At 42.0% G+C, this 27870-nt stretch overlaps 1 protein-coding gene across 5 annotated transcripts; it reads right to left on the bottom strand.

Annotated features, from left to right (window-relative positions):
* Positions 1–3736: 3736 nt before the first annotated feature.
* Positions 3737–27856, bottom strand: rell2 (RELT like 2). 5 transcript variants are annotated; one of them, XM_068595028.1, is made up of 7 exons: positions 27142–27854; positions 11842–11909; positions 10644–10853; positions 9255–9317; positions 8775–8829; positions 7779–7955; positions 3737–7690 (listed from the first exon to the last, which is right to left on the bottom strand). In XM_068595028.1, the coding sequence occupies exons 3-7, from the start codon at positions 10837–10839 to the stop codon at positions 5800–5802; spliced, it is 2382 nt and encodes a 793-aa protein (XP_068451129.1). In that variant the 5' UTR covers positions 10840–10853; positions 11842–11909; positions 27142–27854; the 3' UTR covers positions 3737–5799. The 5 variants fall into 5 exon arrangements, with proteins under 5 accessions (XP_068451129.1, XP_068451158.1, XP_068451149.1 ...); XM_068595057.1 differs by lacking the exon at positions 27142–27854 and adding an exon at positions 26174–26230; XM_068595048.1 differs by lacking the exon at positions 27142–27854 and adding an exon at positions 15972–16122.
* Positions 27857–27870: the final 14 nt, after the last annotated feature.

The raw sequence follows: 27870 nt of genomic DNA, 5'->3' as shown, positions 1-27870 counted from the left end.
AAATAACAACTAGAAAACACGCGTCTGCGCAGCTTCGACGCGGCTGTGCATTGACTTTACATGAAATCTCTACGCGCGTCGAAATCTTGACGCGTTCGGTGTGAACGCAGCACTCTGCTCCAAATGATCCTCAGTGATAATCAACAATGTGGGTTTAAGATACAATGTAGCACAAAACACTGCCACTTTCACTATGCCCATGTTCATAAGGACTTTCCACCTCCACTTTTATGAAATCTTACCTCACTAATAAAAGCAAAAGAGGACAAATACTATGTTTAAATCTGTTGAAATTGAACTTTAGGGCTATAATCATATAAAAAATGACAGTGTTTTGTAAATGTACTCTAGTGCGAAACAGACACACTGTAAACTTTTCATTGAGCACTAAACCCTAAATGTCTCCAGTAGCTGTACCTACGGTGTAAATGGTTGATTCCTGATGTGGAACCTTGATGGTGGCTCCTCTCATCAGTGTGTGAATGGGTGAATGATGTCATGTAGTGTTAAAGCGGTTTGAGTGGTCCGAAGACTAGAAAAGCGCTATGGAAGTGCGGGTCCATTTACTGTTAAACGGATGCGTTGACTCCAGTCTGCCACCAGGTGTCACTGTTTTTCTTCAAAGTGAAACCCAAAGCAAAGACATCGGCTTTGGCTACAGATCGCTCCCATAAAAAAAAAAAGCCGACTCGTAAATGTGAAGCCTTTTAATGCAGCGCCATACACAAATAAATGCATACAAATCCACAAACAACTAGAAAAATACACACACAAATGCATACAAATTCAGAAATATATTAGTGATATTTTTTTTACATTTATATAAATAATTGGAATGTATTTGTAATTCTTTCTGTGTATTTGTGAATATTTCTGTGTGCAATAATGAGCATTAATTAACCCCATTGGTAAAATGATAGTCTGGAAGCGGCCGTCATCCAGACGCAGTTTCTGGAGAAGCTGTGTGGATAATATGATATGAAATATTAATAATATGAACCCCGACACAAAGGCGTTTGATGTGCAGACGTTTGTGGGACTTCCACAACATGTACAAAGCAGAAATAGTGATTATTTCTGTAAATAACCCCATGGAAGGTTTATTGATTTAGGTTGATTGTTTTGTATTTGTCTTATTGCCTAGATGATACTGTATTGTTAGAAGAATTTATAGATGTTTTTATGCTACTTTTTATGTTATAAATTATTCAGACTTTTATTCTGAAAATACTTTTATTTTGAAAAGGTCAAAAGGAAGCGCAGGCTTGTTTTATGCTTTGAATGTAAGCTTGATGGTACGGATGCGCGTTTTATTCAGAAAGATATATAGTTTAATGGACCCGTATGAGGCTGAAGTTCTTACGGTGATGACAGTTTACAAATATAATGAATATATTGTGACCCAACAGAAACAATAACAATTACAATTTGTTCCATGGTGGACGGCAAATGAACGGTTTTCATGGCAAAAAGATAAACTCAGGTTTTAGTAGACTTTAGCATTATACTGTATTCTTCTAATCTTACTTTGAGAACATTATACTAAATAAATCTTGTACATTTATTGTACAACCTTATTACTTCATCTGAATAGGTTGGTGACGTGCAACAGGCAGACAGAAACATGTAAAAATATTAACGGATCATGAACCTATCAAAATCCACTGCTGAGGGCGGGTAAAGATAATTCATTGTATTTCCAGAGTAGTGTTTTAGACTTTATCGGATGGAGACATTCTTTGAAGATGTCAGCTTGAGAAGAGAAAAAAGTTCCCACAGCCCAACAGAAAGTTTGGGGGCAAAAGAAAAACATGCAGTGAAAGGGAAATTGGGTCAGCAGACTCCAAGCCTGGTTGCTTTCCCATAAAGGCCAGGAAATGACGATGACGACTGACCTGCAACCTTTGAACTTTGTCTGATAAACTCCTTCTGTTCTGCGTCTCTGGAGACGGGGTTAGAGCTAAAAGTCCAATGTACTGTACTGGGCTGAATGCCAGCACATCTAAACACATACAGATGCCCTTCTAGGGTATGATGTCACCATTGTGCCAACATTCTTGATGTCTTAAAGATTAGTTTACTCAAAATATATAAGTTGACTACATATTTCTTCACCCAATTGTTTTCTTGTAAGGACATTTCATTCACTTTTACGATTTGGTTCAAATTTCAGAGGCAAATACCCTAAAACCTGAGCACCCTTACAACCAAACTATCTGCATGATCAATCGAAGACTAAGTGATTATAAGCGACGCACAGCTGTCAAATATTATTATTCCTTTTGATTTTGAAGGTTTGGAGTTCAACGTCACAATATTTAACGTTGTTATAATGAAAAACTCCAATGGATCCTTTTTATTGGCGTTGTCCTCTTTATCGCTGGTATGGTATCCTTCAGGCTGTGAAGCTGCGCGGTGCTCTTCAGTATAGCTTCGGCTGAGGCTAAACTGTCTGATTCTCTCTCTCATATAGTGAAGCTGTGTGTGTATAATATGACACAGCTGTGTGTAGAATGCTGATATCTCGCTGTGTGAATCACCTACGATGACACAAGAATAGGACAAGGAAGTGTAACGTCTACTGATTCCGACAGATTTGAAACCATATCTCTTTGACGTTTTATCATGAAGATATTAATTTATTAAAAACGTTTTTAAAAAATCCGTAGAGACTGTGTCTGTCCCACGGATACTTAGATTCATTAAATGAAAGCTAACCAGAGGGGTTATAGAAAATAACGCTCTGCTCCCGGGCTACCGTGCTCTGTTCCACTGTGCTCTCTTCCCGGGCCGCTCTGCTCCCGGGCCGCTGTACTCTCTTCCCGGGCCGCCCTGCTCTGCTCCCGGGCCGCTCTGCTCCCGGGCCGCTCTGCTCTGCTCCCGGGCCGCTCTGCTCTGCTCCCGGGCCGCTCTGCTCCCGGGCCGCCCTGCTCTGCTCCCGGGCCGCTCTGCTCTGCTCCCGGGCCGCCCTGCTCTGCCCCCGGGCCGCCCTGCTCTGCTCCCGGGTCAGGGAGGAGCTGAGCTTCTCAAGTTATTTCTCCTTACAGGGTTGTTGATTATTTTCAATTTCTTGAGCTGTTTTCTTTAGTCATGGTGGCTCACGCATAGTATTTCCTATGTATTCCAAATAAACACTTAATGCATTAAATGTGTAATATAACAATACTTGACATTATTACTTAGAATATAATAATAATATTGAAGAACCTAAGCATTAGGAATGCTGTTTTTTATTCATTCATCAAAGTGCTTTTAAGCCAATTTATTTTATGACATTTTATGGAAAACATTTGTTAAAACAGAGACCTTCTTTTTTAGCTACCATTTCTAAAGACAATGATAGTGCTTGTATGCTGTATATGAGCAGTCAGAGGGCTTAAACTAAACCTACATTTTGTGAAAACAAATTTGCTAAAATTACAATTCCTCTGTCCACAGATTGCATCACTGCTTCAGACGTTCTAAATTAAACTACGGTCATGTTAAATCCTCATGCACCATGGATCATGCCTTTAGATTGTTGCTGCAAGATCTACCAAGTTAGTGTTGTAGTTTTGTATTATAGTATATAGGTAGATATATATCTATATATATATATATATATATATATATCTATATATATATATATATATATATATATATATATATATATATATATATATATATATATATATAGTAGAGACACAGTAAAGGTGAGTGGTGAAGTTGTGAATAGTTTATGTATAACATCATACACCTGTAACTGAGTAGAATTCTCTTCTCTGCCGGAGAAGTTTGCAAGTTAGACTTCAAAAGACTCCATTATACTTGAAAATACACATTATACTTGAAAATACATCATTCTTAAGTTTCACAGCTTTAAGGACAGCAGAGTTTATTTTGTGGAAGTTTCAGGTCTCTGTAGTCTGGGGGCTTTTTGGACTATCCTGGTTTAATTCACGTTGAACACATTACAAGACGGCATGAGGAGAGAAAAGTATTGTTTATAACAAGCAGAAAAAAACTTCACAATTCCAGAAAACTATCTGTGACTGGAATGACTGCCATACAAGAAGTAAGTATATTTACTAATGGACATGTCTGATTACACTTGTATAAGAATGTACTATACCGATATTACTCTTGTGACTACTCTGTTTGGTTACATCAATGACTGCTAACAGGGTCTTTGGTGCAAATAAAAAAAAGCACCACCATATAAGATACCTGTAGCCAGTGAGAGATCAAGTCATTTTTTCTTCATGAACTTAACTTGTGCAGGTGAGAGTGAATCAGTGGGGGCATTGTGAACATCCAGAAGTGGCAACACAGTCTCACTCTCAACCCTCAATACCAACACTTACCAACACATCTTCACGTGGAGTCAAGATGCTATTTACCCCGACAGCTTCAGTTTTGGAAGTAGATGGGAAGGCTTTTCTGTTTCCACTCGTTACATGCATAATCCAAATAAACTTCTTCGTTCACAGATAACATAGTTTCTGCTTGTTACGTGCATACTATACAGTGTACTTTAAAATAAACTTTCAACTTAGGTTTATTTAGTTTTTAAGTTTACTTGGTTAGGTTTAGGCAACAAAACAAAAAATAAATAATAAATTCTAATGCTTGTTAACTAACTGGTCTATTTAACTAACAACACATTTGTAAGCTATCAAAAGTGAGGTAAAATAAGTCAAAGTTGACTTCATTGAAAGTCTGTGTTTGTTTGAGCCAACCATCCAGCTGCTTCCTACATGGACTTTCTAATACAAACACTTACATGGGAGTGAGTTGAAAGCCTGGTTGTCTCGTGCAGTTGCTAAAGGCTGCCTCTGTGCGTCGATATCGGGCGCCAATGGGCTCTAACCAAGAGTTGGTATTGGATGTATTGTAAGTGAGCTTGGTTATCATAGTCCCTCCACATTTGGAGAAAACTATCTGACTGTTTTTTGTACCTGGCTATGTACTGTAATAAAGCAAAAACAGTATAGCAAGGGGGCATTATGCATATTTAGAAAACTGAGACATCTTCAATGGCCAAGCTGCCCGTCAAGTGATGGTTTCTCCCCATAGAGCAACTGTTTCTCCCCATAGAGTGACTGTTTCTTCCCATAGAGCAACTGTTTCTCCCCATAGAGTGACTGTTTCTTCCCATAGAGCAACTGTTGCTCCCCGTAGAGTTACTGTTTCTCCCCATAGAGCGACTGTTTCCCCCCATAAAGCCAGTGTTTCTCCCCATAGAGCGACTGTTTCCCCCCATAGAGTGACCGTTTCTCCCCATAGAGCGACTCTTTCTCCCCTGTACTTGCCATTTATTGATGTATAAATGGCACATTTATACATCAATAATTAGTCATTATGGTTCCTTTGGTTAAATATTAAAATGTAATCAAGTCAATTAAGCACCTAGATGCCAACTAACCCATTACCAACTAAGTGATCAGCCTGTCGCAAAACAATTTAGTCAAAGGAAAACTCCTCTATGAGCTGCCTATAAAATTCATTGAAAACTCTAAAACACAAGCATGGTCTGCAAAACGGTTAGCTATGATGTAAATTATATGTGATTTGTGGTAAAAATGCTAAAACATGCAACCTCCATTGTATTGTGGAAGATAATCTGATGGTTTTCAATTATACAACCAGCTAGTGAGTTTCACTTCACTGCTGTGGTTACATGATTAAAGGCATGTTCTAAATTACTTAACTTGACTATATTTACTTTTACTTTCCTATAGTCCACCAGGTAGTGTCTTTACTTCTTTCTGAAGGCTCAACCTTTTCCATATGAGACTCCACCTATCATTCCTGTTTTGACTAAATTGTTTCCATCTTCTCCAACTCCTCCTCCACCTTCTCTTCTTCCTCCACGTGTGTCACTTTGCAGTCCCTAATATCTTCCATCTCCACCATATCATCCCTCTCTTGGTTCACCCTTGGCTTGACCTCTGCTCTAGGAGTCTCTTCATTCTGACTTTCATGTTGTCCAACACCTGAAACATGAACCTCATCTCTCTGACCAACAGCTGTACTAATTCCTGCCATTTCTGATTCCACTCTGAGTTCAGAAGTTGCTCCTTTCTGTTCTTTTATTAAAGTGGAGGATACTTCCGGCTCCATCGTGCTGACAACAGAAAACGCTCTCTTGCTGTCAGGGCTGTCTTTGATGATGGTCACACTGTTTATTCTGCTTCCCGCAGGCGAGGAGAGGGACAGTGGAGTGAAAGGTGACAGAGGCAAACTGCTCAGTCTGTTTTTAGAAAGCTGATCAGTGGGAGAGTAAAGAGCAGAATCTCCCTCAACAGGTGAAAGTTTAGCTGTTTTGAGAATCCCTACTCTCGTTATTTCAGTTTTTTCTTCCGTCTTCAGGGCTCCTTCTAGCTCTTGTTCCTCTAAAGATAATGGGCTTAAAATCATATCCCCTCTGGTTATAGATGTTGCAGACACCACACTTTCTGACTTCAAAGTCAGATGAGGTGAACTTCTGAAGGACAGGTTTTGGTCAGCTGGAGAAGTAGAGGTGGGTTTCGGTAATACTGGCACGGTGTCAAGTTTGGAGCTAGCAGTAAGAGTCGGCAAGAGAATTGATGCTTGTAATGGACTTGTACTTGTTCTAAAGGATGACGGTGGAACAGGGGCCTGGGTAGACGTAGCTGTGCCTGATGGGAGTTTGGGGCTTGAGGGAAAGGTTGCTTTTACAGCCTCTGATGGTGTATTTTTTGAGCTTAGTTTGGGGCTTGGCATGACACCCATCGGTGAAATGGGCATTTTTAATGAAGAGGATGAAGATGGGGTCCTTATTGGTAACGAAGATGGAGGAGAGGAAACTACGCTTATTAAAGCTCGGCTTGCAACAACACCTGATTCCAGATCTGGGCTGGAGCTTGGGTCAAGGGGAATTTCATGACCTGAAAAGCCTGGACTCGAACAGGGTTCAGGTTGACCAATAGAAATGACAGAAGTGAAACCTGAAATCGATCCAGGAATGGGGTCAATGGGTGTAGAGGTCTGTAGCGGACCAGGATCACATGCCTCTTCATTTTTCAACACTTTATCCTCAACAACATCTCCTTGTTTCTCTGTGGTCTTAAATGGATGTCCAGATAAAGCAGGAGATGGAATGGGAAGAGAGGCAGAAGCTGCAGAAGTCCCAACGGAAAGTTTGAACTTATGGTTGGTACCAGGTTCAGGACTAGGTCTATATTTAAAGCCATCCTCATGAGAAAGGTCCAGATCCTTACTTTGGGAATTAGCAGAACCTAAAGTGTTAGCCGGACCTCGAGGTGAAGCAGGAGTTTGACTCTCTGAGGCCTCGGTTTCAGGTTTGATACCAGGTCTAGTATCACTTCCATCAACAACTGCAATGTTCTCTGCCTGCAACAGTTCCTCCAGCACTACAGGTTGCTGCTGAATAGCGAATCTGGTACCGCCGCTTTCCCTGCCTATTCCTGCTCCTACTTTAATGCCAACGGGGTCGCTGCTCCGCCTTAACCCAAATAGGGTTACACTTTTCCGACGTTTCCCCACGTTTACATTAACCCCATTAGAGCACTCTGAAGGCGATCGGACATCCTTGAACATGCTTCTCAGATTGTACCCGCCATCCTTCCGCTCCTCGCTGTCCTGGGATTGGTCCAGTTGGTCCCCTGAACTGACCAATGGATTAGGACCTCCGTGGAGCTTCTTATCAGTGTGTGTCACCCGGAACCTGGAAGGTTTTGGTACATTCAGGATTAAATATTTCTGCCACTTTATCCAAACTTACTCTCTGCTTAAGTGGTTGTATCCTTTGCTACCTGCCAACAGAGAAGACAGTCTGCTCTCCCGGACGTTGTTTAAAGCGAGCGGTTCGACTTTGTCTTCGGCCCTTTTTAGATCGGACTTGGGCACAGAGGTGACAGGAGTTGTGGTCGGTGCCTGAGTGGACTGTGTGGTGATGGGGAGGAACACCACCAACAGACTCCTTACGCAACCTGGGCATGAACGTTATCATTAGTATTACCATAAACATTATTCTTATTATAGTGTCTGTGTATAGTTTGTAATGTGTGTAGGCTAAAGCTAGATTTAGAATTCTCCGTGCTGCATGTATGCAAACAGTCGGTAAATGGACTATTCTAGTCCGACCACTCAAATAGCTTCAACACTTCTTGTCATCATTCTCCCATTCATACACAGATGGGAGGAGCTACCATGCAATGTGCCACCTGCTCATCAGGACTAACTAACATTCACAACGACCAGAGCAATTTGAAGTTAAGTGTCTGGTCAAAGGACACATCGACATGAACTAGCGGAACGGGGACCGAACCGCCGATTCTCTGACTGAAGGACAACTCTGCTCACCACTGAGCTACTGTTGCCCAGTGTTGTCAGGCACATCATTTTGACAATGTTAAACAATTGAAGTTAGACTAAACCAATTTGAATATCTGTCAGAATGGTAACAGTGGTGATGACCAGGCAGAATGAGTGATTAGATGCCAGTAGTCTTTTAAATGTAAATTGGCAGCCTGTGACATTTTTGGAGGCATGAACACAAGTTAATAGGAGTTCCTGAATGCTGGTTTTAAGATCTTTGTTTATATGGCATACAATAGTCAGATATGGGAAACCGTGTGACTGCTCAGTGAAATTCAAGCTATTAATGAGGAAAAAATACATTAATTTAATTTGAGGAGATTTGTGGAGCATGTGGCCAAAAAAAGAAAAAGTTGTGTCCTTGTGACATTACTATGTAGTCACCAGACAAAAAATGTGTCACCTTAAAACAGATTGCTGGGTGAGCTCACCTGGGGTCATGGTGCACATGGTTTCCAAACATTTCATTGAAGGCTTCCATGTTAGCTGTAGGAAACAACAGGAAGAACCCATGAAAGAGTCACACTAATGAAATACTGGTAGATGGATTTGTCGGCACAAACTGATCTCCTCAAGAATACAATTGCAGGGGAAAGAAGTTCTGTATTGCAGGGTATGTGTGTCATTTTCATTCATCATGTATCATTCTCAAAAAAGGATCCGGATACAGATAAAACCAAAGGCATATAGGTTTGCATAGAGTCCATTAGGGACAAGTCACAACCAAAGTCAAAGACACAGTTGTCCCCACCAATACGAAAAACATATTTTATACAATATACACCCTTAGATAACAGTAACAGTATAGCAGTAATAAAGTAAATAGATTAGTGTTAATGACTTTTAATTTAAACTTGAAGTAGATCAAACGATTTTCAATCCAAACTACTATTCAGCAATTCTTTCATCACCTTCATTTTCAATAATGCATTTGAGGATCTGCTCCACTGTGTCCTGGTTCTCCTCGTCCTCATCTGAAACACAGCAGAACAAACAGATTAAACCCTCTGCTTTTACATTTTGCATTTGCTCTAGCCAAACACCGTCAACAGTGGTTAAAGGGTTGGTTCACTCAACTTCAGGTTTAGAGCTATCCCTCTGTACCATGGAGTATTGGCGTTGGCGTTCATGGTGCGTATAGTAGTGCAAAAAATTAGGTATCGTTGGCGTTTTGATATTTTAGTATCGAAAGGTACCATAAGTATCGGTGCTCGTGACATCTCTACTTGTAATAGAGACTTCAAAGAAGACCAGTAAGTGTTTGTGTGTTGAGTGTTGTGTGTGAAAGAAGAGCAGTAGAGAGCGAGAGAGAGAAAGAGATGGAAAGAATTTCTTTTACACATGAACTGCAACCCTCAGACATTACCCGGAAGAGGTGGACGTGAGAATACAACAATTTCCAACTAAGTTGGTCCGGATGCATACAAAGTCCTCGAAATGTTTAATTGCATCTGAGCTCCTGTGTAAATAGAGCCGGTCATTGTTCATAGGATGCACAGCGAGGGAGTGGGCGTGTCTATCATAACCGTCAGGGTCATTTTCACAATGACGCCACCAAAAATATAAAACTAGAGTGAAAACAAGATGCTGGAACTTTTGCCGGTGTCGATTTAAAATTCAAGTGACATTAAGAGACTTGTTTATTGTCAAAGTACGAAATGGCTATGGGACTACGATGTTTTTGCGCCAGGTCCTGCTCTTGCAGTCTACTCAGGTGGTTGTTGAGTAAACATATAGCTTTTATTTCATTTGCATGGTGCAGCTCAACTAATTTATACTCAACAGACTTTTGGTGCCAGGTAGTTTCTTGCGCCGTCTGCACCTAATCAATTGGCCATGGCTTTTGTGGAATGCCACTTTTAAACAATGTTGGTCGAGTGAAAACAAATTGAAGTAGCTATTGAAGGTGGCTTTGCTTTTTAAAAACAGTTGTCCTGTAATGTGGTCTGCAGTATTGCTCAGCTGGCTTTGAACCTCCAACAAAGTGATACACATAAGGGAGCAGGCACTTTCCACAACCTTTGTCAATGGAAAACAAAAAAAGGGAAGCCAGTATTTTCTTTGACCATGTTATAAAAAACGTATTTGTAATACCGTACTAGTAATAGCCCATTCCTTGAAACATGCAGACTTTCTGCTATAAATGTCTTCAAGTCCGTGATAACCCTGATGACAACACTTCTACAGAGAGACAAACAGTGTGCACAGGCTGAATAGCACTCCTCAAGACTATTGACTGAATGAAATGTATTGAGCGTCCCTGAGAGTACTTGTTACCTCCTTGTCTATTCTCAACCCACCCTCTGCGTTTCCTCCAAGCTTCTCCTGCTCTTCTTCATCGTCCATGTCTCCAGTGCGGCAGCGGTAGCCCTTCTTCTTCAGCAGGTGGCAGACAAGGAAGCCGAGCAGTCCGGTGAGGAAGAAGAGGAAGACCACTACAAAGATGATGTAGGGTGGGGGATGATCCACCATCCCAGAAGCTTCTAAGTCCGTCATAATGTAGATTTGGTCTGAGTCATGGAGAGAGAAAGATTAGATTTAATCATTTCAAGGTTCTTTCAGAGTTTCAACTATTAAAGTGAGAACATGTTATTGAGGTGTTTTCATTGGTGCTCAGTCCTTTAAGAGGCTTTTGGGGATTTCGATAAATAAAATACAGAGTTATTTCTGTTCAATTCATGTATGAACTATTAAAGTGAGAAAACATTGTGTGATGTCCACTTACTACACACACATTGGAGATATATAAAATGGGAAATGTTATGTAAGATAAATTCCATAATGGCAAAGCAATAATGAATGCCACTGTAGTCTTTAGGGGAAGTTGAGCAGTGTTAAGAGCCATGTTTCTCTTCAATTGCAAATTTTAAGCTAGCTTTTGATGAAAAACAAAAGTGTATTAGGCAACTGGTTTAGAGCAGATAAACTCAACAGCGTAGTTTTGTCAGAACTTTGAGTACAGACCATGCTTTGTGCATGGCTACAGATGTTGTGAACTGGAAACATAATTGGAAAGTTGCTTTGGCCGTCTAAATCATGTGTGATGGAAAAATGGAGGATTTGTTTCAATACAACATGGAGTAATTATTCTTTCATGTCTGTAGAATTGGCCATGTTTAATGTGGGAATATCCAGGAAGACAACTGAGATGACTGATCATCATGTGAGTTAAATCTTCTCTTCGTCAGAATGTATTCTGCAAACACCACATCACATTTAGTGCATTAACTCTTTCTGAACAAAGCAAACAAAAATACCTCAAGTGAGCGAAAAACTGTGGCGCAGAATTAAGGAAGCTTTATCAAATTATACCGTTTCATACAGCGTTTCCCATGAGATACTTCCAAATACTGACTGGAAACACGGCTGAGGACCAAATAAATGCGATGGAGAGTTTTTACTAGTATAATAAAGATGATTTAAGTCCATTGTAACACCTCCCACCCCTCCCCTTAGTCAAGTGAGACAGAGGCCTAGTAAGAGTTTAAAAGAACATACAGGCTTTGTGGTTGGTTCAAATCATCGTCAAGCCTTCTGATGCCGACTGGTCAATCTCAAGAGCAGGTCTAGGAAACAGAGAAAGGGAGGAAGATAGGCCCATATAAAGTGACCTTTCAGATATTTAAAAGAAAACAATGTAAGAAATGAGACACACATTTCTTGCCTTGATGTAACCTATAATAGTTGAGTTTTCTAAACGACCAAATGGCCGGTTAGAAAACTCATGAGCGCAACTGGTACACTGTCTATAAACAGCGAATGGCACAACACAGCTTAACAGCTACAATACAGCTACGATCCTTTATTTTGGACTCCAGCACTGTCAGGATGGCTTGTTATTAGTTAATGGCTCAAAATTAGTTGGAGTGAATCCCCTAATCGGCCAATTTCTATACACAATGGAATCGCCACCATTTCACAAGTGTATATGCTGGTGTAACCCGGACTTTAAGAGAAAATAGAAAGAGGCTCCAGTCCATCCGTTTAGCGTGGTAGTCTGTGTCCTTTTCTGGTTTTCCACCTGCCCCACCCATATCACTGACCCCAGCCCCTCCTCTGGCCTGCAATAACCCCAATCCCTCCAGGCCCAATCCCAATGTACCCCATGTATCCCAATGTCCATGCAACTCAACGTTGAGCCTTTATAGACAAAACCCTGTGTCTTAACTTTGCTGGCTGAACAACAGGCAGTTTTGGATCCCGAAAGAGAAAGAGATAACTTTCCCCGTGCTCTACCACTTAAACCTGCTGCAGGAAGATCACAGAATTCCCGGATTCTTCAAGTCGACATTCACTGTTTTCTCCTCCGCCAGCTGAGACTCAGCTCACCGCTATAAAGCCGCGAAAGAGCCGGTTGGTCACCAGTTCTAGGTTTTGAGAAAATTCCAGGGTGTTCCTACTATCCCAAGTCAGCAAGACTAATATGTAAAAGAGGTTTTTTTAATGCACATGGCTTTACTAAATACTTAAAAAATAAATCTAGATAATAATTTAGTTTAAGAGAAATAAATATTTGTTTAAACTATCTACAAAAAAGGTGAACCAATTGTCTGGAGAGTTTGCCGCTGATAAACCTTAAATGATGGATACCGAGTCCCTCCTGTGTGAAGTCTGGATAACCAGGGATTTGAATTGAATAGGATTATTTGTCTGAAACCAGTGAAGATACTAACAACACACACGAGGATTAGAGGTGGACAGGATGTCCAAACTTTTTCTCAAAATTTTGGTAAATAAATGTCCAAAGAAGACTGAAATCAGACCAGTCACAACTACAAAACATCTACTGATGATAAAGTCACCACTGCTCCGAGCAGTACAGATCTTGATGCAGATGTGATAAATTATTTCAAGATAACTACATTCAAAGAGGCTCTAGACACTGAAACCGGGTTCACTGATGAAAAGTGTGCCTTGAGTGGATGAGGTGCTGACAGAATTAACTCGTTTGATTGTGTGAGCTTGTGGCCATCTCGATCGAGTCTAGGAACCCTTTCGTTCCGTCTGTCACCATGTCAGGACCTGGCGGGCTTCAAATGCGTCCTGCAACTGTTCTCCTGCCCTGAACTGACAAGAACGCTGGTGGGGACTCTGAGGTGGAGCAATGTGACGTACGACCTCACGAGGCATCGTGGTTACATCCGTGGGCACTGGCAGTGCCTCCCTGCGTACTCTCCAGGAAGAAGGATGGGTCGGGGAGCAGCAGGGACCGACGTCACGTTCGAAGGAGTAGCTGAATGCAGGGATTTACAACCCCTTCAACAAACTACTGGAATTATGGTTTGATTTCCCACCAGGAGGATGAGGAATGGGGGAGACCATCCAGGTCACCCCTCGGATTACAACAAGGCCAAGACCAAACCAGTTGGGTTTTTTTCTGGTTGCACAAATGCCAACTACAGTCCCCGTGGCGGGCATGGCCGTGTGCTTTGCTAAGGACTTCCTCCATGTCATGAGGCAGAGCGACAGAGCGACAGAGCGGCAGAGCGGCAGAGCGACGGGCTCAGGCTCAGGTTGACAAGGCCATCGCGGCCCTGTCTGAACGAACTGATAACACTGGACTGTGAAACAATTATGATTGACACGCCGAACATCAAGAGACATTTCAGAGTGATGATTGCATCTACTTCTGATGAAGAAAAGAACATTCTTTTATTTTGAGGGTTGTTGCTTGTGTATTGTTGCTTGTATAAGGTTTGTCCTGCAAAAAGGTTTTCATCCTAATATGAAAATCATTACCCAACTACACAGCTTCAGCCAGATATGAAACACTTTCATCCTAAAATAAGGTTTCTATTTTCTCTATAAATATAAAGTTTTTAATGTGATGATTTGTTTTCAAATGTTTTTCTTTAAATCAAGGTTTATACTGAGTATAAAAATGGGGGAAATGTTGGAAGAAAAAGTTATTCACGCTTAATCAGTTACTGTTTCACTGTTATATTCAGACTTCTCATCTTACTGTCTCTGTTTAATCTTACACACAAACTCAGCATGTCTCCTGATAGCAGGGAGACTGAATCTGTATGTTTCTGTCTAAAAGAACGTGCAGTTCCTTTGTTATCACATGACCATTTCTTACAAACCGCTCTATGGGACGAGGGGAAAGGTTCACGATCAGGCCAAAGACGTCATGAGGGTTTCTGTTAGTGGTCATGATGTGTATTTAAGAGGTGGTTCTTTTGAGAGATCTTTGAGCAGTCTTGGATATGCAATCTGTCTATCACTTTGCACGTCTGACTCCTTCCTTGCAACGAATAAATGTTCCTGTTTTCATGATTTTACTCCGAGAGGTCGAGTGAATTTTTCTAACAATATTCAATATAAAAATGTGCTTAGACTGGCTAGAACCTTTTTGAAGCCCATATTTTGTGAAACTCCTCGAGCATACTCATTACTGTTAAACTTCCCGAGAAATTGCGTGATTCATTTCCTTATTAACACATTCTTTTCTCAGCACTTTGAATATTCACATTTTGAGTGACCATTTGAAAACTTATTCCACCGTTTGGTTTGTGGTCCCTGATCCCAGAGTGGCACCCTAATATTATTAAAATAGGTTTGTAATCCTGAATCAATGAAAATCTAACAATTGCCAATATTAATATCAATAGTTTAATTCTCAGTCTTATTCTTAGTCTTCCAGGCTCACGGGATCAGAGATCATTGTCAAATAATCTATTTCCTCGTTTTTATCAAAACAGCTTAAAAAACTGAATGAAAGGAAAAGGTTAATGAATAAACCAGATGTGTACAATACTCTCCAAGTCCATGCTTTCATGTCCCATATTTAATCATTTATGTTTCTGTGTGAATTGATTATGGTAGGCTAAACACCATGTGCCGTCCTCTTTATTTAGCTTCTTTCTTTTTTTAGGTTTCCTTAAAGAAAGTCTGCAGGAACGCAAATTTACTGAAGTATTCATAAAGGGCTCAAAATGTCTGTGAGAGCACTCAAACACTCAGAACTAAAAGTACTTACTATTTACCCCATTTCAATCCCTCACAGTCTCTCACACTCGAGCAACAGGGTCAGATCTGCTGTCAGATACGCCTGAGGGGGACACTAAGGGACATTGGGATTAGGCCTAGAAGATTGATACAACAAATTAAAGGATACCGGTCTCTCTCTGTCCCCGGTGCAACAGTGAAACAGGTTCACCAGTTTCACTGAGGAAGACGAGCACAGCCCAACCGTCTGGCTCTCAAACACAATGTCACAGCAATGACAGAGCCTCGTGTGGTTGAGGCTCCATTATCAACAGTCCAAGAGGAGCCCAGTCCATCAGGTTCACTGTGCCACTTGCTTTGTGACAGTTTGATTAAATGTCTTTCAGAATGTACACTTAAGGAGATTATCAAGTGAAAAGATAAGGGCTTTAATAAAACCTAAGTTCATGGCCTCGTGTCAAAATGTAATTGTAAGACCTTAATCAAACAATGCGTATTCTGAAGTAAAGCAAAGTAGTTTTCACTTATATCCTGACAAAACAATGAAGAACACAATAACCCCCCGCTCCCCTGCTTGCTTCAGGAAAGAAAGGTGAACAGAGCAAAGGAACCATGTGGTGAGCAGTAACAGATGCCACAGTGCATCTCTATGAGAGCTGGTAAGAGGTAGTTCTTACCATGTCACTGCCGGTCAACGGTGGACACATCTTAACATGTGGACGTCAATATGGTGTGGCAAAGGAAACAGAAAAAAGCTCTTGAGATTTGGCTGATCAACAATGTAAAAATGTGTGCATTGCATAAGAAGCTCAAACCAGCAGACTGCGTGCCCCGCACAGTGTGTGTGTGTGTGTGTGGGGGGGGGGGGTCGTCTCCCAGTGACGTTTGTGTGGGTCCATGAGCCACACCTTTCTGTCTATCTACACAGGCTTACAGACATGTGTGGGACAAGATTAAACAGGGGAAGTTCCTCCTCAGGTACTCCACATGCTCTGAACGCTCCTCACATGAAAAAGAAGATTTGCTTGCTTCATGCAAATGTTTCATTTTATTGAAGAACACCTGCCAAACAGGGCGGCTCCAAAAAAATTGATAAAGTGCACATTTCAGGTAAACAAGGTAGAGAGAGAGATTATTTTAATTTCTTATAGTTTTATTATTGTTGTTATTATTTTTGTTATCTATATGAGTTGTATATTTCTATGTTTTTCTGATGTGTTTTCATGCTTTGGCAATATTGTTGTTGCAACATTCATCATGCCAATAAAGGAGAGAGGGAGGGAGAGAGAGAGAGAGAGAGAGAGAGAGAGAGAGAGAGAGAGAGAGAGAGAGAAAGAGAGAGAGAGAGAGAGAGAGAGAGAGAGAGAGAGAGAGAGAGAGAGAGAGAGAGAGAGAGAGAGGGAGAGAGAGAGAGAGAGAGAGAGAGAGAGAGAGAGAGGGAGAGAGGGAGAGAGAGAGGTGAACATAGCAGTCAGGCTTCGTAGGTTCTGTCGTACTAGTGAACATGGACCAAAGAATGAGTGGTTTGTTCCTCACAGGGACCCTTACTCCTGAAAAAAGGAGAAAAAAATTGGAAACTATATTTGTATGTATGTCAACTTGCTTATGTGCTGTTATATTGTTCTGATAACATTACTTTAAAATAAAAGCTGCAATACACTTGTTTTTTTACTTCATGAATGAATTTTGCGCATAATGCAATTCATCGAAGAAAAATCTTGCGATTAATCAGTTCATTTTTTTCAACTTTGCCCAGCACTAATATATATATATCATTATAATTATTTGTATAGGACACATAACCTGTCGTTGTGAATGTGCCCATAAGCATACACACACAGTGTAGAGAGTTTACAGCAGCTTATCAGTGTTGCCCTTCCGCTGGCTTATCAGCATGTAATAACGCCCCTCACACACACGCACACACACGTTTATCAGCATTTTGTCCCTCAGAAAGGTTTCAGGGTGTTTAAGCATTGATAGTATGGGCATACATACATATATCATCAGCACTCACCAATGAACATCTTTTTGTCACCGTCTTCGTGGAATCTAAATAAATAAGAGTGATGGAATTAATATTAATAAATAAAAGCCAATGCTCGGCTCCATTTATTTACAGTATAGTTTGCCTAAAGCAACTTAGTGTTTCTCATGGTAATGCACACACAAGTACATATTTTTGCTCTTTCCTGTTATTAATTCAGATTGTTTTGGTGAAGCTGCTGCTGTGATGCTCTCAGTGCCTGCATTGGGTGACTCGTAGGTCATGCAGCAGCTGCGTAAAGTCATCTACATCCTCTCACTCTTCAGAGTTATTCAGTCACAAAGTCATCATGTGGACCTGCTCCATACGGAAGGCTGTGGCTCTCAAACTGTTTTTTGTCACCCACTTTGGAGGAAGAAAGATGTTCGTGCCTCACCGTCACAACAACATTGTAACAAATGCTGTTCATGCTGAATTTGTATTGAAATAAACTTTTGTGACTCTATCTGAGCTTCTTCAAATAATAGAATAAAGAAAATTACAATCACTTTCAAGGAAACCAGACTGCTCCATCAGACAAAAACAAATAACTTGCTTAAATGAATTCAATACAATGCCACAAATATGATGATACTGGTCTATTTATCTATAATAGTAAGAAATAAAACATCTGTATGGTCCTCTTTTTCACCAGCTTGTTCCTTCCCAACTCTTTAAACACTTGACAAATGGCATTAATATTGGTATTAGCCAACAGCAAGATATTACTGATGGTGCCCTAACAGCATTGATTGTACACGGCCTGTCGTCTGCCGTCGGTCTGGAAGCTGCTTTCCCTGTTGGAGGTGTCCTCCCTCGGTCTGACTGGCTTTGAAACATGTTTTGCAGGCGGGTGTCTGTGTGTGAACCCAGGCTCAGACTCAGCCCCCGAGGGGGGATGGGTTTTAAAGGGTTAAAGTTCCTCTCCTTGAGGTTTCTTCCTTTTTAGTCCCGTTGAAGGTGAGGGGTGTTTTCCTCGTTCGATGTGAGTGTCCTTGTCCACAATGTTGTTGGACAGATTGCAAACGCTCTGAGGCTGATTTGTGATATTGGGCAACACAAATCAAACTGAATTGAATAACAATATACTTCTTTGTTTGTGTTGTTGCCTAAATAAACAATGAAAAGCACAATAAAATGTTGTCTGGGTCCTTCATTCCGGTTGTCCTTGCTAGCCTGCTGTGGAAACCACAAAGTCAAACATGATGGATGTTTGATACAAATCATTTGGTGGAGCTATACTTTGTAAACGTGTGGTCTGTAATAGTTACGTTTGCATTTACAGCAGTTTTCCAGTTGTTTTCCTTGAAGAAGTGTAAGCTAACAATATTTGGGTCAGACAACACTTCATTCAACTGATTATTCATAAAGTTTACATGTAATGAACATCTTGGGTAACCATATTAGGGAGAAGTGAAGCCATATCCTATTGGTCAATCTAAATGAATCACGCTTGTGAGGTGGGATACGGTCCTGAATGGCATCAAATGTATCCACATGTCTGCCTTAAACCTGGAAATACCCAAATCCAACATTTTTTCTGAGTAGATTAAAATCTAAATCCAAACCTTCAGGATCAGAAATCTTTGTATCTGCTAATACACGTTTTACAGATCTGATCCGAATTCATAGCAATCAAACCAATATCATCCTGGTGGATCTTTTTTTATGTTTTAATTTTGTTATTGTTACATTTTACTTGGTTACTAATTTCTAGGTTTCTACTTGCATTATATTAGGCATCTGCTTTCACACTATGCTGAAGTTATGTCTCACACAACAGTCTTTGTTGCATTGTGGACCTGTAAAGTAAAACAACCTGCTGATATGATTAAACATATCTGTACTCATGTATTTCTAACTCTTACCCTAACCCTACACACACTCATTGGTCTTAAAAGAATCATCTAATCAGAATGTAGTCTAAACAATGACCCTGGCTGCCACAACTTTTATGAACCAGCGTAATTACATCATCCTTCCTGTTCAACTTAATCTCTTATTGTGATATTTATGGAGCCAGGACAGTTTCAATAATGGTAAATGCGCAGAGAAAGATTCACAAATGTGCAGAGAAAGATTTGCAAATGTGCACATAGATTCACAAAACCCCCGTCTCCTACACAAACGTACTGTACAGTTTGTTTGTATTTAACATATTAAAACATTTATGTATGACCTGTACAGTTCAGATGTTTGGATGTGGTCAGAAATGTTCCGAACACATCCATATCAGTCACTACTTTGAAAACCGGATGTTGTGTCCCGGGGCTCTTTCCGCTCGTTTGAATATGTTTCACGTCAGTGTCAGCTGCAGCTGACAACCCGACTCAGAGAAGACCGGACTGGGGCTGTTACCGTCCCGGACCCGGTGGGGACGCGGGCCGTTACCGGCACCTTCGGGCAAGCGGTCTTCAGACCGGCCCTGTTACCGGCTTCTCACCGCCCCTTTTCTTTTCCTCCGCCGGGCCGTTACCGGCACATCATCAACGTCACACCCGCGGCCAACGGGTCTTCAGACCGCCCCGTTACCGGCTTCACACCGCCCTTTTCTTTCTCTCTGCAAAGTTTAGAAATTCAAATATGCTTGAATCCAGCAGGAAAGCAAGAAAACAATAACACAAGCACACAATTCTAAACGTATTTGTAATAAACAATAAAAACTAAAATGCGTGTATAAGCAACGTATATGCATATAATCAACGTATTTGTAATACGTTGATCACAGAGGCATTTGTAATACGTCAAACAGCGACGTAATCAGGGTGAAAATACGTTCCTATAGTCAACGTCATTGAAGGTGCAGTTTAGTTCTGGGGGAACGTAATGTGTAGGAGACAGGGTTGATTCACAAATGTGCACATAGATTCACAAATGTGCACATAGATTCACAAATGTGCACATAGATTCACAAATGTGTATAAAGATTTACATTCTTCTCTACATTATTTGTTCCATAGTCAATAGCGGAAAAGATTGTGAAGAGAAGTGACGCCGTGTTTGGAGTGAACACAGCATCACTCCCTCGTCGGGGAGTTTGAAAAGAAACGAACGCGCCTCAGACTTTTTTTTGCCGTGAGATGTTGGTTGTGTGGCGTGTGAGAGTGTGAAAACATGAAAAAGTGTGTGTCACACGGCCAAACCGTGAGAATTGGTCTCTCTGAAGCATGTGTTGCCTTCATTATAAAGCTTATATAAGGCTTTTAATGTCTTGCTCAAGGACGCTATTGAATTAACGACTAATTCTGCTTCATACTTCTTGGGGAAGTCCCACAAACGTTGCAACATGAAACTCCATGGTGTCTGGGTTCATACCATCAGCAGTCCCACAACAGTATCTGAATGACAGCCGCTCACGATAAGCCACGCCCCCTCTCTGGCGCAAATGAAGCCAGGTGAGTAAGGGAGGGGAAGCGGTGCTCATTCAATTGGTTGAAAATGAGGGCAACATCTGATTGGCCTCGGGTAGACTCATTTTGAAAAAAGACATTTGCGAATCGAGCCACGGCAGGAGAGTCTCAAAAAGCAACTCGTAAATGTGGAGCCACAAATGCAGTGCGATTCACGAATAAATACATACGAATGCAGAAATATGATTGTGATGTTTTTTTTTACATTTATAAAAATCATTGGAATGTATTTGTGAATTGTTCTGTGCACATTTGTAAATCTTTATGCGCATTTGTGAATATTTCTCTGCACATTTACCATTATTAAGACTGTCCTGGCTCCATAGATATTCAATTGAGGACAATAGATGTGTAAGAATAGATGAAAGAAGCAGATGCAGGAAGACTGAGAGGAAAGTTTCTGACACATGCCGGTTTCTCTCCCTGATACACACTCACAGCTTGAAGAAGAGCTGACTCAGCGTCATCATCATGACCTTGACAGAATCGGCTCCCAGTGACGTGTGTGTGTGTGTGTGTGTGTGTTCAGTGCTTTACGGCTGCATGGCATTGCTCATCATATATACAGTGAAGGAGGGACGAGTGTGTGTGTGTGTGTGTGTGTGTGTGTGTGTGTGTGTGTGTGTGTGTGTGCGTGTGTGTGTGTGTGTTCAGTGCTTTACGGCTGCATGGCATTGCTCATCATATATACAGTGAAGGAGGGACGAGTGTGTGTGTGTGTGTGTGTGTGTGTGTGTGTGTGTGTGTGTGTGTGTGTGTGTGTGTGTGTGTGTGTGTGTGTGTGTGTGTGTGCGTGTGTGTGTGTGTGTGCGTGTGTGTATATAACATATCATATATTTGGCTCAACTGGGCTCTCCCCGTAGTGCAGTTACCCTGTGATTGGCTTCAGGGTTTGTGTGTTCTTATCATGTCCGCTTGGAGTTCACAATGTGTCCCTGTGTGATGGACATATTTGACTCCGCCTTGTCTGTTTTAAAGGACATTACAGGTGTTCAGTACATGTTGGAATAAGTCACACCGACAGAGTGAATGAGCTGGTAGCAGTGGAGTTCTCACTGGGGACTGAGAGGACCACGTCAGCTCAGATGGGACTGTTACTTTCTCATTAATGGCTCATGAAAAGAACACAGAAACCATAATGATGTTAACAGGCTGCTGCATTATAGTACAGGAAGATATAATCCTTCCAGCGTGTCCTGTGTCTTCCCCGGGGCCTCTTCCCAGTTGGACGTGCCTGGAAAACTTCTAATGGGAGGCGTCCAGGAGGCATCCGGATTAGATGCTGAACCACCTCAGCTGACTCCTGTCGATACGGAGGAGCAGTGTATCGACTCCAAGCTCCCCCCTGATGTCCGAGCTCCTTACTCTATCTCTAAGGCTGAGCCCGGCCACCCTACGGAGGAAGCTCATTTTGACCGCTTGTATCCGCGACCTCGTTCTTTTGGTCACGACCCAGAGTTCGTGACCATAGGTGAGGGTTGGAACGTAGACCGACCAGTAAATAGAGAGCTTCGCCTTCTGACTCAGCTCCCTCTTCACCAAGACGGACCGGTACAGCGCCTGTTTTACTGCTGCAGCCGCACCGATCCGCCTGCATCTCCCGCTCCACCTTACCCTCACTCGTGAACAAGACCCTCATGTACGTGAACTCCCTCGCTTGGGGTAAGCATGTTGTCCCCACATGTAGGAAGCAATCCACTGGTTGTCGGCAGAGCACCACGGCCTCAGATTTGGAGGCGCTAACTCTCATCGCTGCCGCTTCACACTCGGCTACAAAACGCCCCAGTGAATGCTGGAGGTCACGGTCCGAGGAGGCAAAGAGGACCACATCATCTGCAAACAGCAGAGAGGCAAAAGGCAATCCGGTGTCTGTACGCCTGTAGTAGGAGTTGCGTTCGTATCCTCGGTAATAAGTCAGACACATTCCCGGTGGGTGTTGGCCTCTGGCAGGGCTGCCTCTTATCACCGGCTTCTAGGTTTGTGTGTTCTTACCATGTCAGCTTGGAGTTCACAATGTGTCCCTGTTTGATGGACATATTTGACTCTGCCCTGTCTGTTCTGTACAAAATCAATTGAAGTGAATTACAGTTTTTTTGGATTGCTTACACAAATTACAAGTAGAACACTATTAGCAAAACCTTACACTCAAGAAGCAAAACATCAGCCCATATTTGCACAACTATAAGCACATTGTCAACCTCACACTTGTTGCAAAACTCTACACACTGATTTGCAAAACACTAAACACACTTAACATACATTACACACATAAATCTATCATGAAGTCACTTCCTTGCGATACCAAAGCACTGACTGTCAAATTACCACACCTTCCAACCAACTGGTTCAACACAGTCATCAGGTGTGCAAACACTCGTTTGCTTAATTGTAGACACACCAATCAGGTGTATAAGCGCTATAAAAAGCAGCAGGTGAGTTCATCGGTCTTCAAGCACAATGGAAAGAGTCAGAGAAAGAGGAGGAGGAAGAGGAAGAGGAAGAGGAGGAGGAGGAAGAGGAGGAGGGGAGGAAGAGGAGGAGGAGAGGTGTGGTGTTCAAAGTGAACTGAATCTGACAAATGAGATGCGCACAACACTGGTTGACCGCCAAATCTAAGCCGATATACAGTGGCAAGTGTGATAAGAACATTTCAACTGGAAAATAGGTAAAAACGTCATCATATCAAAAACATCTGCGCGGTTTCAGTAACTGCTTACAGTACTGTATTTTATGCCTATCAGCACTTCTGTTCCCTTTTCCTGTGAAGTTACTGCACTATTGTGTACTGTTTTTTTTCTGCATAGGATTGAGGGTCAGGAACGACAAGGGGAGGGGGGGGGGGGGGCTCCTATATGTTCACAGAACAGCAAGAGATGGAGATAGTGAACATGGTTTTGGCCAACAGTGCTATAACACTCAATCAGCTCCAAGCTAACATCGTCAATAACCACTTCATCATCAACGATATCCAGCAGGTCTCAACATCAACACGCATCCTAAAAAAAAAGATATTCAAATGAAGCAATTTTATCGAATACCTTTCGAGCGCAATTCCAAAAGGGTGAAAGGACTGCGGCATGATTATGCAGAGCTATGTATTCACTTTAGCAATGTGATCTTGCATACTGTGTCATAATCTTTTACTGTACTGCAATATGTATACGAGATCTACACTAAACTACACAATTTAGCCTGACACTGTGTTACAGAGAGTTTTACGAATGGATTGAGGAGATCCAGCATGAGTTCATTTACGTACAGGATCCTGGGTTCAACCTGACGAGAACATGAAGGAGGGGAAGAAACATCATTGGCCACAGGGCTTGAGTCAATGTCCCAGGACAACGTGGAGGTAATATATCACTCTGTGCATTACACAGGATGGGGTCCTTCACCGCCATGCCCATATGGGCCCTTACAACACAGCACTCGTACTTACATTCTTGGACCAATTGCACAACAGCAGCAAATCAAATGATCATATGCAATACATCGTTGTCTGGGACAATGTGTCTTTCCACCGCTCTGCTCTGGTTCAGAACTGGTTTCAGCAACATCCACATTTCACCGTCCTATATCTTTCACCATACTCTCCATTCCTCAACCCTATAGAGGAGTTTTTCTTGGTCTTGTGTAGTGTTTGGTGAATTTACATTATATTTGTACTTTGTTGATAGTAGCCTACTCTAATCATAGGGAAGTAGAAGTGCTAAAAGTGTTTTAGGTTTATCACAGCAGAGTGTAAAGCCTAGTTTATGGTTCTGAGTCAAGTGGGTGCCGTCATTGAACACTCGAAGTTCTGCGCCGAGGAACCGCGTTGCTCTGCAATTCACGGCCATGCCGCCAGGCTGTGCGGTTTCAGGGGTTTTAGAGTCGGAGCTCATCAATATTGAAGAGCAAATGCTTTTATTGCAAATGTTGAAGCGCAGACGACAGAAGACGTTTGCGCAGGTGGTCTGTACGACCACTAAAAAAAAAAAAAAACTGCCGGAAAATACGTTCTGAGCGGACCAATCACAGTGCTTGCGGTCTGCGTCAACGCGACGCATAGTTAGGATTTTTTGGAGATGCGTGTCAGGCTACGGCGTAGGGGTGTGCGTCGACGGCGCAACTGACGCATAAGCTTAACTTCTGCAAACAGCGTATAGTGATGTAAAACGTGTGTATTTCATATGGTAACAAAGTGTGTTTCTTAAAAAGAAGTGTATAGTTTTTACAAGCATGTTTAATTTTGCAAAGAATCTGTAGTGTTTTGCTAATTGTGTGTGTGGTTGTGCTAATTGTGTGTAGTGTTTTGAAAACACAGGCCCTGTTTTGAAAATTGTGCTTAAGCGATCAAAAAAAACTGTAAAGTTGCTTGTACAGGCCTAGTTATATACTGAACTGAATGTGTAACGTGTGGCCCGGTGTCCTCCATTATCCATGTGGCTTTAATCAGTGGCATGAGAAAGCACAGGACAAATCAGACCAATGGGAGATCTTCTTGGTTTGGTCACTTCCTCTGTTATAGCAAGGCTGCTGCTTAAGAGGATGCATCCTCTATGTTTCCCTTTGGGCTCCTGACATTACGTGGAATTGACAATAAAGAATCTCATGACTATAACCATCACCATGCTTCTCATGTAGGGACAAAGGGGATCCACAGGTTTGTCTAACTTAACAAAACAAAGAGACTTTCCTGAGTCCGTCACACTTTAGAAGAGTGCATCCTCGTGGACTATCAGCAATTCATTTGTTTTATTAGCCTTCCTGTTTGGCCCTGTGGGACTAGTCTGAATGTCAGCCCGTCCTCCCTTGGGTTGTGTTGTTACTACAATACAAAACTCATAAGTCCAACATCCACATTGACTGAAAACAGAATATTCCAGAGTTGTGTATTTGTTTTTTTGTCCAATTGCTTCTTTGTCTTCTGCTCAATGCATGCAAGAGGAACATCCTCCAGACAGCTATATAGCCCCCACAGCCATGATCAGATAGGAATCTGCAGGTATGAGTAACTGTATTCCTACTATAACAGAAATACATAAGCTAGTAATTATGTGTTTATATTTAATGGTCATATAACTCGTGCAAACAGAAACAATGTACACAATCCAAAAAACATTGTCATCCTCAAATTTGCACAACTTGCATATGTAAATAAATAGAAAAATAGAACATGAGATGGCCCTAATTGTGTGTGATATGTCAGTTAAAGTGACATTGTCTGATATTTGTATTTAAGTACACGGTATAAGTCACTATTGATTGCAGTACTGTGTGTGTGTGTGTGTGTGTGTGTGTGTGTGTGTGTGTGTGTGTGCGTGTGTGTGTGTGTGGTGACATTCAATGAATAAATGCTGTACACAAAACACTAAATATGCACACAATTGTGGAAAATAGACATTTAAAATCAACCAGGACTCTCATCGCCAAGAAAATGTCCTTGTGTGTGTAAACATACCTGACAAATAAATGGTTGTGATTCTGATGTCTCTGTCCTCCAGGTGGAACATGCCACCTCTATTTGACCCGTTATGTTATGGGGCAGAAGGAAACTATGGTGCTGCGGACAGCAGGAAGTCAGCTGCGTGAGCGCCGACTTCCCGCAAGGAACTGAACTTTGCGTTTTTTTCCACGACTGAAGCCGACTCATCCAGTTCAGGCGAAATACTGCCAAAGGAGCCAACCGCTCTCCTCCCTGAGGACTCCCAGAGAGAAGACACCACCTTTATTGAAAGTCATGGCGGTCCTACTTTAGCTCTCCGCCCCGCAGCATCCGCCGCGCTCTGCCGGACTGGCCTGGAGCTGTAGCCCTGAAGCGCGAGGTTAATTATCCTATGTTCCGGGGAATCACTCACCACCCGTCATTCAGAAAGAGCTCAATCTCCTTTACTTGATGGCAGCTACCAAGGTCTTCAAAACACGCTGGACGCGCACTACTTATTGACATGACACTGTTCGGCTCACGCGCACAAAGTAGTGCCCCGTCATCAGGACCTACCTCCCGTAGTGTTTGATGGAATAACAAACATGTCTAAAGTTAGCGCGTTGGTATTTGTAGATATTGCTTAACCAAGTGTTCGTCCTTTCCTCCAGACTCACAGCGGGGTGATTATATTTCGTCCTGAACCTTCCGACAAGTCTGAAAACACTGTAGTGCAAGATGTGTCATTTTGCATGCACAGGATACGGGACGGCGTCTATCACCTCCTCAACACGTCGAGTCACTGCATTCTCATCCTCATCATCCTCCCCTCCCTGTCAATAACACAGCGTCATCTCATCTCTACAGGCACTGCAAAGGAAAGCGGTCCAACATGAGCACAGAGCCCGTGTCGGAGCCCTGGAGGTGACAGCTGCTGAATGAGTCAGTAAGCTCTCCGCAGACTTCTGGTCCCGAGACAGCACAGAATACGCATCTATACGCACCTTCCGTCCGGCGGGCTCGGTGTCCAGCTGGGAGACGCTGTCCCATGCTTGCAGCCAGCGGATGGGGCTGTCTGCTGGGGCGGGCAGACCGGCAGGAAGCTGGGAGGCATCTGTCTGTCTGCTCCCCGGCTCCTCATGCTGCACATCTCAATGTAACCTTTATTTATCCAGAGTCAGCTGAGCTCCACGCAGCTTCACATGCACTGGACGATGCTGCGCCAATCTGTTTTATTTATAGGTCTCACCCTCCAACCATCCAAGTGTGCTCACAGCCACAATAGTTTTACTATGTAATTATTACAATTATTATATATAAATATAGTACAAAATAACCATTGCTTTTCTGATGATCAGTTGCATCGAATGACTCATTGTTTTTAGACACACACGTTCATTTAATTAATTTCCATTACACATGTAAATGTTCCCAATGTCTGCCTGTTCTGCTGTTTTAGACCGAATTCAATACTCTCGGTCTTTTTTCATCAATTGGACGATCCGTCCCACCAGGAATATGCATACAATAAAAACACTAAGACAACATGAACGGACGAGGGGAAATATATCCTTAATCCTTACATGATATCCATAATGAGTAGTTGAATGTGGTCAGGCTGTTATAAAATGACGTCATACTGAAAGCTTTCGTCGCCTCTGTGTGGCTCTGCCAGCTCACTGGATGATCGGGATGAAGGGCTTTATAAAAGTACAGGATTATCATTATTACTT

This window comes from Clinocottus analis, unplaced genomic scaffold (genome assembly GCF_023055335.1).
Source record: "Clinocottus analis isolate CAN_PGR_092001 unplaced genomic scaffold, fCliAna1.0.p SCAF_10, whole genome shotgun sequence".
Taxonomy (NCBI): Eukaryota; Metazoa; Chordata; class Actinopteri; order Perciformes; family Cottidae; genus Clinocottus; species Clinocottus analis.
Note: the sequence above shows the minus strand (reverse complement) of the source record. Positions and strands in the feature narration are given on the sequence as shown.

Bases quoted from the DNA above. Each gene is read 5' to 3' on its own strand.
- rell2 (XM_068595019.1), bottom strand. From the start codon at position 27,187: ATGGGACAGCGTCTCCCAGCTGGACACCGAGCCCGCCGGACGGAAG. The intron at 10,854-27,141 runs GTGCGTATAGAT...TCCATGACTCAG, and splicing joins CCGAGCCCGCCGGACGGAAG to ACCAAATCTACATTATGACG. The intron at 7,691-7,778 runs GTAGCAAAGGAT...AAAACCTTCCAG, and splicing joins ACTGTCTTCTCTGTTGGCAG to GTTCCGGGTGACACACACTG.